Source organism: Rhinopithecus bieti, unplaced genomic scaffold (assembly GCF_001698545.2).
Source record: "Rhinopithecus bieti isolate Rb0 unplaced genomic scaffold, ASM169854v2 scaffold_34281, whole genome shotgun sequence".
Classification (NCBI taxonomy): domain Eukaryota; kingdom Metazoa; phylum Chordata; class Mammalia; order Primates; family Cercopithecidae; genus Rhinopithecus; species Rhinopithecus bieti.
Window position 1 is genome coordinate 1,549,836 of NW_016814762.1, and position 11,950 is coordinate 1,561,785.

The 11,950-nt window shown below is 51.1% G+C and overlaps 2 protein-coding genes and 1 long non-coding RNA gene across 12 annotated transcripts in view; 1 reads left to right on the plus strand and 2 right to left on the minus strand.

Moving 5' to 3' along the window:
• Positions 1–412, minus strand: part of PLEKHG4 (pleckstrin homology and RhoGEF domain containing G4) — a 21,783-nt gene extending 21,371 nt beyond the window's left edge. Inside the window, exon 1 of the mRNA XM_017852283.1 lies at positions 153–412. The gene's annotated coding sequence lies outside the window, so the exon portion shown is untranslated. The remainder of the gene's footprint in view (positions 1–152) is intronic.
• LOC108515401 (uncharacterized) overlaps positions 188–11,950 on the plus strand; it is a 32,616-nt gene continuing 20,853 nt past the window's right edge. For all 4 annotated transcript variants that reach the window (XR_001881515.1, XR_001881516.1, XR_001881517.1 and 1 more), the window contains exons 1-3: positions 188–280; positions 1,635–1,833; positions 3,239–3,328. This is a non-coding gene — a long non-coding RNA (uncharacterized LOC108515401). The remainder of the gene's footprint in view (positions 281–1,634; positions 1,834–3,238; positions 3,329–11,950) is intronic.
• Positions 6,317–11,950, minus strand: part of SLC9A5 (solute carrier family 9 member A5) — a 28,518-nt gene continuing 22,884 nt past the window's right edge. For 6 of the 7 annotated variants that reach the window (XM_017852293.1, XM_017852298.1, XM_017852297.1 and 3 more), the window contains exon 16: positions 6,317–7,744. In XM_017852293.1, the coding sequence (XP_017707782.1) occupies positions 7,272–7,744 (473 nt within the window). In that variant the 3' untranslated portion in view covers positions 6,317–7,271. The remainder of the gene's footprint in view (positions 7,745–11,950) is intronic. The other variant, XM_017852299.1, reaches the window with a different exon arrangement.

Consider the following 11,950-nt stretch of genomic DNA (forward strand, 5'->3'; position numbering starts at 1 on the left):
CAGGTCTCGACGGGGCACAGACCGTCCGGCGGGGAAGACGAGGTGCGGGCTCCCGCAGCAACCCCCGCTCGCCGCGGTCCTCTCCACGGACCCGGACGGCCCGCCAGCCCCGTCCCGCCGCACCCCCGGGCCCCGTAGACCGCGCGCCCCACCCGCGGCGTCGCAGTGCATGGGTCGGGGCAGCGACCAACGGCCGGCAGCACCACCGTGCCCACTTCCCGGGCCTGGCGAGGACGCCGGAAGCGCTGTCCTGCCAGGAAGGCCGCGTGGGTGCGCAAGGGTGAGTGCGCGGTGGGGGGTGGGGGCGGGGAGAGCACTGCGGGACGGGGAGTGGTGGGGGCTCCCAGGGGCTTCCGCTGCTGAATGAGCAGACGGGAGGGGAAGGCCTTCTGTGTAGGGAAGCGGGACGCTGCCTCGGCGTGGGCACCCAGAGACAGGTAGCATGATCCCCCGCGGGATGGGGCTGCCATCGGGTTGGGAGTGAGACCAATGGGTGGAGCTGACCCAGGCCTGCCAGAGTCCCCCAGATCCTCCACCCCTTTGCCATCCCTGGCACCCCCTTACCCCCTTCTCCACAAAGTCCAATGCAGGAGACTGGTGCTGAGGTGGGGTCCTGAGCCAGAGCACCCAGCCCAGGCCTGGCTTCTCCACTTACCTGCTGGGGGCTCTCCAGGAACTCTGCTCTTTGAGCCTCACCCTCCTCACCTGTAAAAATGGAAAGTCATTTTCTCCTGGGGTTGCCTGGGGTCCCTATCTTATACGTCCACCTGCTGCCAGCACTCAGGCTGTGTTGGTGCCCTGCCCCCTCATTTCACCCCCAGTCAGGGAATCCTGAACTGATGAAAGTCACTTGGGTAGCTGTGTGATTTAAGTTCCCTTTGGGGCATGTGGGCCTGGCCTGACACTCCCCAGAATTTGTGGGAAGATTGTGGGAAGGTCAGCTCTGTGACCAGGAGAAGACCCTGAGCTCCAAGGTGTGCCCAGGCCCATGGTCCCTGGGGAGAGGGGGCACCCGGTGCTACGGCTTCCCTGGCTCTAAGGCAGGTGCCTATTTCACGAATGTGGGGATGACAGCAGGCACAGTGGGACCAACAGCAGTCTCCCCACCCAGCCCAGCTCAGCCCCCAGAGTCCAGACTTTCAGGCAGCTACCGAGGAGCCTTCATGAGCAGGTCTGGCTGCCAGAGGGGAGCCTTGGAGTTGTCCTGCTGCATCCCTAACTCCCAGCCAGACCTCTCTTCCCACCCTGCTGGCTTCAGAAAGCATCTTCCAACCTTGGCTTCCTCCCCAGTTCTGTCCCAGGGCCACCCCCACTGAGTCACTGCCTTCTGCTCCCTCCCTCCCCTTCTGCTGCCCACTGGCACCCACCAGCCAAGGCCCCCAGGAGCCCTAAGAGCCGGGGGGAACCTACTGGCAGGCACACATACCCCTGTGAATGCCAGAGGCAAAGAAAAGCCTCAAGCCACAGGCTATAGCTGACCCTGGCACCCTGGGCACAGCAGGCAGATTCAGGGGAGGTACAGCCACACTGAGATAGAGGCAGGGCTAGGCCCTGGTTTCTCCACTCCACAGAGAATGTGCATTGTAAGCTTCATGGAAACAGAGACTCTATGTTACCCACTTCTGTCCTTCCAGTATCCAGCACAGGGCCTGGTACAGAATAAATGCTTTGGGGCGCTTGACACTCATCACACTACCCCTGCCCTCCTGAGGCTCCACATCTATGTATCAGATGGAAACCAGAGTCACAAATGGAGACAGATTCAGAGACTCAACCTGAAAGGAGACAGAAGAGGCAGAGAGCTACAGGTTGCATGGCACCAGGATGGCAAAGGTACGGATAGAAATGAGGACACACTGAGGCCTAGTGGGGAATATTGGGGAGCTGGGCCTGAAGCCAGCCAGGGGTGGCTGACCACAGCAGGCTTTGTGGGCTGAGCTTGCAGGACTGAGCAGTGACTCATGGGGCCCATCTCTGTGGCTCTCCTGGCAGCAGAATCAACTCACAGCAGCCTTTTCCACTGAGATCATAAAATAGAAATGGGCCTCCCTCCCCTGACCCTTCCCCAACTCTCCCTCAGCCTCCTATTTCTTGCTGACATGACTCAATCAAAAATTAAATGGGCCGGGCACAGTGGCTCATGCCACAAAATCCCAGCACTTTGGGAGGCCAAGTCAGGCAGATCACCTGAGGTCGGGAGTTCCAGACTAGTTTGTCCAACATGGCAAAACCCTGTCTCTACTAAAAATACAAAAATTAGCCAGATGTGGTGGGGGGCTCCTGTAATCCCAGCTACTTCAGAGGCTGAGGCAAGAGAATCGCATGAACCCCGGAGGCAGGGGTTGCAGTGAGCCAAGATCACGCCACTGCACTCCAGCCTGGGTGACAGAGCGATACTCTGTCTCATAAATAAATAAATAAATAAAAAGCGAGGGAGGGCTCTGGGCCTCACTGGGCCTGGTGACAACAGACCCATAGTCATTTGCCTTGCACACCCCTCTTCAGTACTACCCCAAATACTGAGGGCAACAAATACCCCAGAACTTCCAGACCTCACTTGCCTTTGACCTAAATAAACTCCAAACTCCTTGGTATGACAGTCAAGGCCACTTAGAAGCATCACAGCCTTCCCATCTACCTCCCAGACTGGCCTGGAAAACAAATCTGATTACTAGTCTAGTCTCACACTGGCTCCTCTTCTTGAAGGCCCATGCCCATCTCCCCAATCAAAATCCTTCCTCCTTTGAGGCCTGGGTGCAACACCTCCTTCACGAAGCCTTCCCCAGCCAAGTTCTTTCAGCTCAGGCCACCCTGCCCAGTCACATGGCAAGGACCCATGGATGAGCGCTTGATGCACTTGCTCTCCTGCATCCAAGACACCTGCCTGCCTCGCCATCAAACCCACCCTGCTCATCTGCCCCCTGACTGCAACCTCCGCCTCCCAGGCTCAAGTGATTCTCCTGCCTCAGCCTCCGCAGTAGCTGGGATTACAGGCATGCACCATCATGCCCAGCTAATTTTTGTATTTTCAGTAGAGATGGAGTTTCAGCATGTTGACCAGGCTGATCTTAAACTCCTGACCTCAACGGATCCACCCGGTTCGGCCTCCCAAAGTGCTGAGATTATAAGCATGAGCCACCGCACCCAGCCTGGCAAATAATGACATTTATGATCCCTTACCTTGAGCCAGGCCATGGGTAGATTCTTCCCATTAAATTTTATCATTTAATCCTGACAGCAGCCTTATGAAGTGAGTATGATTATCTCATTTGAGAGATGAGGACACCGAGGCTCAGAGAGAGAATGTAACACACCCAGAATGACACTGGTGAGTAACAGCTGGGGCTATTGACTTGAAACTGTTGACTACGGCTGGGCGTGGTGGCTCACACCTATAATCCCAGCACTTTGGGAGGCGGAGGCGGGTGGATCACCTGAGGTCAGAAGTTTGAGACCAGCCTGGCCAGCAATGGCAAAACCCTGTCTCTACTAAAAATACAAAAAATTAGCCGGGCATGGTGGTGGGCACCTGTAATCCCAACTACTTGGGAGGCTGAAGCAGGAGAATTGCTTGAACCCGGGAGGCAGAGGATGTGGTAAGTCAAGATCATGCCATTGCACTCCAGCCTGAGTGACCTGAGTGACAGAATGAGACTGTCTCAAAATAAATAAAAATTTAAAAAATAAACTGTTGACTACTAGTTAACTACAAGGCCTTATCACTGTGGACTGTGCACAACCTGAAGGCAAAGCCCAAGTCACTCTTCCTTCTCATCACACCTTCCCTGCGCATAATGCAGAAAAAGTAAAGGTAAGTTGGCTAAAAGTATAACCTTCCAAGTGTCTCAGAAGTCCTTCAAATCCAGAGAGCCAGAAAGTAAGTTAGTTATTACCTAGGGCTGAGGAGGGCCAGGGATGAGGACTGACTGCTAATGAGTACAGGCTTTTTTTGGGGGATGATGAAAATGTTCTAAACTTAGATTGTAAGGGCTGCACAACCCTATGGGTATATTCAAAACGCTGAACTGTACACTTTAAATGGGTGAATTTTTATGGTATGTGACTTTATATCTCAAATGTATAGATATATATGGTTTTGTTTTGTTTTGTTTTGAGATGGAGTCTTGCTCTGTCGCCCAGGCTAGAGTGCAGTGGTGCGATCTCGGCTCACTGAAACCTCCGCCTCCGGGGCTGAAGCAATTCTGGTTCCTCAGCCTCCCAAGTAGCTTAGACTAAAGTCACAAGTCATCATACCCAGCTAATTTTTTGGATTTTTGGTAGAGACAGGGTCTTGCTATGTTGCCCAGGCTAGTCTTGAACTCCTGGCCTCAAGCAAACCACCTGCCTTGGCCTTCCAAAGTGCTGGGATTACAGGTATGAGCCACTGTGCCCAGCTCTCAAAGATTTTTTTTTTTTTGAGACAGAGTCTCGCTCTGTCGCCCAGGCTGTCTCTCTATGTCCTCCAGGCTGGAGTACGGTCGCATGATCTCAGCTCATTGCAACTCCACCTCCTGGGTTCCAGCGATTCTCCTGCTTCAGCCTCCCGAGTAGCTGGGATTACAGGTGAGCGCCACCATGCCTGGCTAATTTTTGTTATTTTTAGTAGAGACAGGGTTTCACCATGTTGGCCAGGCTAGTCTCAAACTCTTGACCTTAGGTGATCCACCTGCCTCAGCCCCCCACAGTGCTGGGATTACAGGTGTGAGCCACCGTGCTGGGCCAAATTTTTTTTTTCTTTTAAGTCATTTAGACACCAGTGGAACTGGATTTGGGACTGCTTTTATCTAGGGATTTCTTTTCTTTTGTTTGAGATGGAGTTTCACTCTTGTTTCCCAGGCTGGAGTGCAATGGTGTGATCTCAGCTCACCGCAACCTCCGCCTCCGGGGTTCAAGCTATTCTCCTGGGTTCAAGCAATTCTCCTGCCTCAGCCTTCCTGAGTAGCTGGGATTACAGGTGTGCACCACCACGCCCAGCTAATTTTGTATTTTTAGGAGAGACAGGGTTTCTCCATGTTGGTCAGGCTGTCTCGAACTCCCGACCTCAGGTGATCCTCTCACCTCAGCTTCCCAAAGTGCTGGGATTACAGGTGTGAGCCATCGCACCCGGCCATCTAGGGATTTCTATTCATGTTTCTGGACCCCACACTATCTGCTTTGCATCATAAACACTCAGAGATGGCCAGGTGAGGTGGCTCACACCTATAATTCCAACTCTAGGGGAGGCCAAAGCAGGAGGATTATTTGAGGTCAGGAGTTCAAGAACAGCCTGGGCAACATTGTGAGACCCTACCTCCAAAAAAAAAAAAATATATATATATATATATATGTGTGTGTGTGTGTGTGTATATGTGTGTGTGTATATATATATGTATATATATATGCCAGGTGCAGTGGCTTACACCTGTAATCCCAGCACTTCGGGAGGCTGAGGCGGGCAGATCGCTTGAGGTCAGGAGTTCGAGACCAGCCTGGCCAACATGGTGAAACCCCATTTCTACTAAAAATACAAAAAATTAGCCAGGCATGGTGGCATGTGCCTGTAGTCCCAGCTACTTAGGAGACTGAGACAGAATTGCTTGAACCCGGGAGGTGGAGGTTGCAGTGAGCCGAGATCGCGCCACTGCACTCTAGCCTGGGTGACAGAGTGAAATCCTGTTTCTAAAAATAAATAAATATAATAAAACAAAATTAAAATTTAGCAGGCATAGTGGTACACACCTGTAGTCCTAGCTACTTGGGAGACTGCCCCAAGAATATTCCTAGAGCCCAGGGGTTCCAGGCTGCAGTGAGCTGATTGTGACACTGCACTCCAGCCTGGGTGATAGAACAAAATCCTGTTTCCAAAAATAAAAAATAAACACTCGGGGTAACCAAATCCCGTGAGCCCTTGAGATTGCCTTCCCATCTGTTATGTGCAAAAGGCCACCTATGTTCATGTGTCCTGTACCTGCATCCAGGTTTTCAAGAAACGCTCATCTGGTCCTACGTATGTGAGGTGCTGCATCAGGACAGCTTGGCACCTGACCTCTGGGGTCTTTCCCTGCTAGCCTTTCTCACTTTGTAGACTTCTAGTTCTGTAACGCCGTGCCAGAACAGTGATCCCCTCGACCACCATGGCAGGACCCCTGCTAAGGGGACAATATTGGGAAAGTATTGGGGAACACATGACGGGACCAGAAGGATGAACAGTCCTGCTTAGGATTCCCCTCTGTTCTCAATCCCTGGGGCAGGCATTTGGGTTCTCACCTCCTTCACCAGATGCCCCTGTTGTTCACCCACCCTAAGAACGCTCTGACACATGGACACAAGACACCCATCCATCTGAGAGATGTTTAATGTATCTTAGGTTCAAGGTACAAAATACAAGGCAGGTGCTGACCCTTGGAAAGTCACCTGCTGTCAGCCCCTGCTTAGCCAGGCATCCCAGCCCCCAGAGCAGTGGAGCAGTGGCCCTGAGATGCTGGGTTCCTTCTCTGTTTGGGGAATGTTCAGGTAGTGACATTGCAGCCCAGAGGCCACTATGTCCCCTCCTCAAAAAACCCAGACCCAAGGATTAGAAAGGTCCAGACTTAGACCAGAGCAGCAGATCCCAGGTGACCCCAGTTAAGCAACAGGCCTGAACTGAAGCCTGGCCCAGCCTCCTGGCCTTGGTCTTGGAAAAGGAGGAACTATTACCCCAATACCTGGCAGCAAAGGGAAGGGACTAAAGCAGGATGTGGAGACAGAAGTTCCCACTGTCCTTAAAAAATGGACTATGGGTAGCTGACCCAACAGGGCAGTAAAGCCCAAGGGTGAGGCCTGCCCCACCTCTCACCCCGTTCCTCTCATGGAGCCTCACTGCCAGGACACCACTGACCCAGTGCTGGGGAGGGAGTAGGGGCAGGGAAGGCTGGCATCCACTGAAGAATAGGGATGATGCCCTTGCTTTGGGAGCAGGAGCAGCTGCCTATAGAGTACCTGGAAAAACCCACTAGGGAAGGGAGAGCAGCAACCCAAGTCTCTGGGCCTAGCCCGTAGAAGGCCTGGACTGGGTCCTGAGCCAGAGTAGACGCCTTACTGAAACAGAAAGTGGCAGGGGTTAGGAGCAGGGAGGTGGTGAGAAAGGCCCCTGTGAAGACCAGCTCAGGTCACCCCTCTAGCCCCAAGGAAGCCCAATTACTACTTCAACCCAGGCCCCTCTGGCCCCATGTCAAGTTGCAAGGGCTCTACCCGCTGCCCAGGGAGCATTTCCTGCAGGGATTCCACCTTCTGCTCCTCCCCGAGACCCTGGGCTACAGCCGGCTGCCTCTGTTGAACTGGATGCACCAGTGGGAGGTAGCGGTGCCTGGGCTGAGATGGATGTGGTCCTTGTGGCCCATGAGGGGCTGCAGCTCTTGCTGCTGGGGGAGGTCGGCGCTGCTCTCACTGCGGGAGCGGCCAGCCTTGGCCAGGCTTGGGGGGAAGGCAAAGCTAGGGCGTGGATCAGAAGGCAGGTGGAGAGGGGCCTGGGGCTCTTCAGCACCCCGTGGATGGGGAGGCAGGCAGGTCAGAATTGGGGCCTGGTTACAGGGAGGGGACGCTAGGCTCTCCAGGGATGAGATGCTCTGGTTCCAACCGGTCTGCATGTCCACAGGCACAATCTTGGTGGTTTCCGAGGACACGTACACTGCCAGGTCCCCCTGCCCACTCTTCCAGGGGAGCTCCTTCTCTGCACAGGTTGGGGAGGGGGGAATGATTCGTGGGCTTGGGCACACCTCAAGGTTTCCTGAGGACAGAGAATACACATGAACTCATTACCAATACAGTGGAAACCTCAAGTATAAGCACATTCTCATAAATTCATGCCACAGTTTCCATCTGCCGTCCATTTGTGCAATTATCTGATGAATGTCTTGCTGAGGGGAAGTACCACAGCCTGTTTTACTCTCCACTGTGTCCCCAACACCTAGCACAGGCCGGGCACACAGTAATTGCTCAAGAAATCAAACATTATTTTCATCGAACAAATGAAAATAAGGAAAGTCGGCCGAGCGCCATGGCTCATGCCTGTAATCCCAACACTTTGGAAGGCCAAAGTGGTGGATCACCTGAGCTCAGGAGTTAGTGACCAGCCTGGCCAACATGATGAAACCCCATCTCTACTAAAAATACAAAAATTAACCGGGTGTAGTGGCGCATGCCTGTAATCTCAGATACTCGGGAGGCTAAGGCAAGAGAATCGCTTGAACCCAGGAGGCAGAGGTTATAGTAAGCTGCAATCTCGCCACTGCACTCCAGCCTGGGTAAAAGAGTGAGACTCTATCTAAAAAAATAAATGGCCAGGTGTGGTGGCTCACACCTGTAATCCCAGCACTTTGGGAGGCCGAGGCAGGTGGATCACAAGGTCAGGAGATCGAGACCATCATGGCTAACACGGTGAAACCCCGTCTCTACTAAAAATATAAAAAATTAGCCAAGCACAGTGGCGAACGCCTATAGTCCCAGCTACTTGGGAGGCTGAGGCAGGAGAATGGCATGAACCCAGGAGGTAGAGGTTGCAGTGAGCCGAGATCGCGCCACTGCACTCCAGCATAGGCAACAGAGCAAGACTCCATCTCAAAAAAAAAATTTAAAAAATAAGGCCGGGCGTGGTGGCTTAAGCCTCTAATCCCAGCACTTTGGGAGGCCGAGACGGGCGGATCACGAGGTCAGGAGATCGAGACCATCCTGGCTAACACGGTGAAACCCCATCTCTACTAAAAAATACAAAAAACTAGCCGGGCGAGGTGGCGGGCGCCTGTAGTCCCAGCTACCCGGGAGGCTGAGACAGGAGAATGGCGTGAACCCGGGAGGCGGAGCTTGCAGTGAGCTGAGATCGGGCCACAGCACTCCAGCCTGGGTGACAGAGCGAGACTCCGTCTCAAAATAAATAAATAAATAAATAAAATAATAAAAAATAAATAAATTAATTAATTAAAATAAAAAATAAGAAGAAGATAACGAAAGCAGGAGCTAGGCATGAAGGAAGCCCCATCTCCAGTCCCCTCACCCTACTGTAGCACCAGTCTCTGAAACAGCCTCCTGACAGGCCCAATCCCAGCCAACCAGCGAGGGAGAAATGCCAGCTACCAGGGAGGGAAAGAAAGACCTGGAGGCTGCAGGCCAAAGATTTTTCTGCTAGGCGTCCTGCCTGAGTACCCACCACAGCCCTTTGGTGAGACAAAGTCCAGGAGTGTGAGCTCATGCAAACCTAACAGGAGGCCAGAGCTTTGCGGCAAAGGGGATGACGAGGCATAGGGGACTTAAGAATCCCAGAACTGCAGGAGTGGGGCTGAATTACAGGAAGCCTGAGGTTCTGCAGGAAGAAACCTGGAAAGAATCCCTGTGGCCACCAACCACCCCAGCTCTCCAAAGTAAAGCACAGCCTGTATCTGTTCATTGATAAAGTCCTGAGCAGCCCAGTAAGCTTCTTGCTTGAATACATGTGTGAAATGTATTGATGCTATGATTAAAAGTAAAATGGTATCTCTTGAAAGATCTGGCATATTAAAATATAATAACAACAAAAAGTGTAAAACAAAAAAACCTTTGGTATTCACCTTTAGAGGCTGCTAGGGAATGAACTCTTTGGTCTGAAAACTGATAAATGAAAGAATCAAGCATTTACTGGGTGAACTGTACCTCAAAGTAACCAAATAATTGATGAGGCGAAGTTTTTTTGTTTGTTTGAGATGGAGTCTTGCTCTGTCACCTAAGCTAGAGTTTAGTAGCACGATCTCAGCTCACTGCAGTCTCCACCTCCCAGGTTCAAGCTATTCTCCTGCCTCAGCCTCCAGAGTAGCTGGGATTACAGGCACCTGCCACCATGCCTGGCTAATTTTTTTTTAATTTTTATTTTTAGTAGAACCAGGTTTTCACCATGTTGGCCAGGCTGGTCTCGAACTCCTGACCTCAGGTGATCAGCACACCTTGGCCTCCCAAAGTGCTAGGATTATAGGTGTGAGCCACTGCCTGTGGATTTACTGGTTTAAAGGAAATTTAAAGGACAGAGAAACATATTAAATGACACTTTGGGGATGCAATCAACAAAATCCAGACAGAGAAAGACTGTAGGACAAATAAGCAGGTTTCTTCAGTAAATACATTGTGAAGAAAAAAAAGGGGGGCGTTTGGGGGAACCTATGGATCAGGTTTATCAAACTTGACACTTGACATTTTGGGACAGCTACTCCTTTGCTGTGGGGGGTTATCCTGTGCATTGTAGGATGTTTAGCAGCATCCCTCGCCTCTACCCCTCAATCCAAGGCCATCCTCCCCTGTTGTGACAACCAAAAATGTCTCTGGGTGTTGCCAAATGTCCCCTGGGGGAGCAAAATCACTCCACCACCATCCCCCTTGAGAATCACTGCTATAGGTTAAAAGGGACATTGAACAAGCCTACTGTGAAAAAATATATAGAGAGAGAGAGACAACCAGGGAAATTTGAACAATGATATTTGATGACAGATTTTAGATATGGTAAAGGCATTGTGGTTATATATTTTTAAAATAATCTTTTTTTTTTTTTTTTGTCCCCCAAGAGACAGAGTCTTGTTCTGTTGCTCAGGATGGAGTGTAGTGGCGTGATCATAGCTCACTGCAGCCTCAGCCTCCTGGGCTCAGTTGACTATAGGCACATATCAAGAATCCTTATCTGAGGCCGAGTGGAGTGGCTTGAGCCCAAGAGGTTGAGGATGCAGTGAGTCGTGATCCAGCCACTGCACTCTTGCCTGGTGTCAAAGAGAGATCCTAACTCAAAAAAAAAAAAAAACCTTATCTGGCCAGGTATGGTAGTTCACACCTTTCATCTCATCACTTTAGGAGTCTGAGAAGTAAAGATCACTTGAGCTCAGGAGTTTAAGACTAGCCTGGGCAACACAACAAGACCTCATCTCTACCAGAAAAAAACAAACAAACAAACAAACATAGCTGAGCATGATGGTGTGTGCCTGTAGTCCTAGCTCCTCGGGAGGCTGAGGCAAAAGGACTGCTTAAGCTGGGGCGTTCAAGGCTGCAGTGAGCTATGATCGCACCACTGCACTCCAGCCTGGGTGACAGAGAGAGACCATCTCAAAAGAAAAAAAAAAAAAGAATCCTTATCTTTTAGAGATATGTACTGAAGTATTTATTGATAAAGTGGTATGATATTTGAGACTTGCATCAAAGGAATAGTGGAGGGAGGAGCATAGGTGAGGCTTAGGTGAAATAAGATTGGCTATGAGTAGGTAATTGTTGAAGCTGGATAATGGATAGATGGGAGTTTATTTTATACTTCTAAGATTGTATATTTCAAAATTTTCTATAATAAAAAAATCTTAAAGACACTTGAGGGTGCCAACCATCAGTGATACTAACATTATGAGTGAATTAGGTCTCTATACGTACATAAACATGCTTATATACTGTATTTTTGTCCACAATAACTCCATTTTGACGAATTTAGGTTCCTCTCCCAGGTCAGGCTGCCACCTTCACCTGGGGCTCTACTTGAGGGCATGGGTCTCAACAGAGCCCATGGTTTCCTCACCACCTCCTGTTCCTCACTAGACTATAAAGGGAAGCAGCATGGCCTTGAAAGGGTATGGGTGGGCACAGTGGCTCACACTTGTAATCCCAGCATTTTGGGAGGCCAAGGAGGGAAGATTGCCAGGAGTTTGAGACCAGCCTGGGCAACACAGTGAAACCTCATCTCTACAAAAAATTTTTAAAAATCAGCTGGGTGCCAAGCGTGCTGGCTTATGCCTATAATCCCAACACTTTGGGAGGCCGAGGCGGGCGGGTCACCTGAGGTCAGGAGTTCAAAACCAGCCTGACCAACATGGAGAAAACCCATCACTACTAAAAATACATTAGCTGGGCATGGTGGCACATGCCTGTAATCCCAGCTACTTGGGAGGCTGAGGCAGGAGAATCACTTGAACCCAGGAGGCGGAGGTTGCTGTGAGCCGAGATC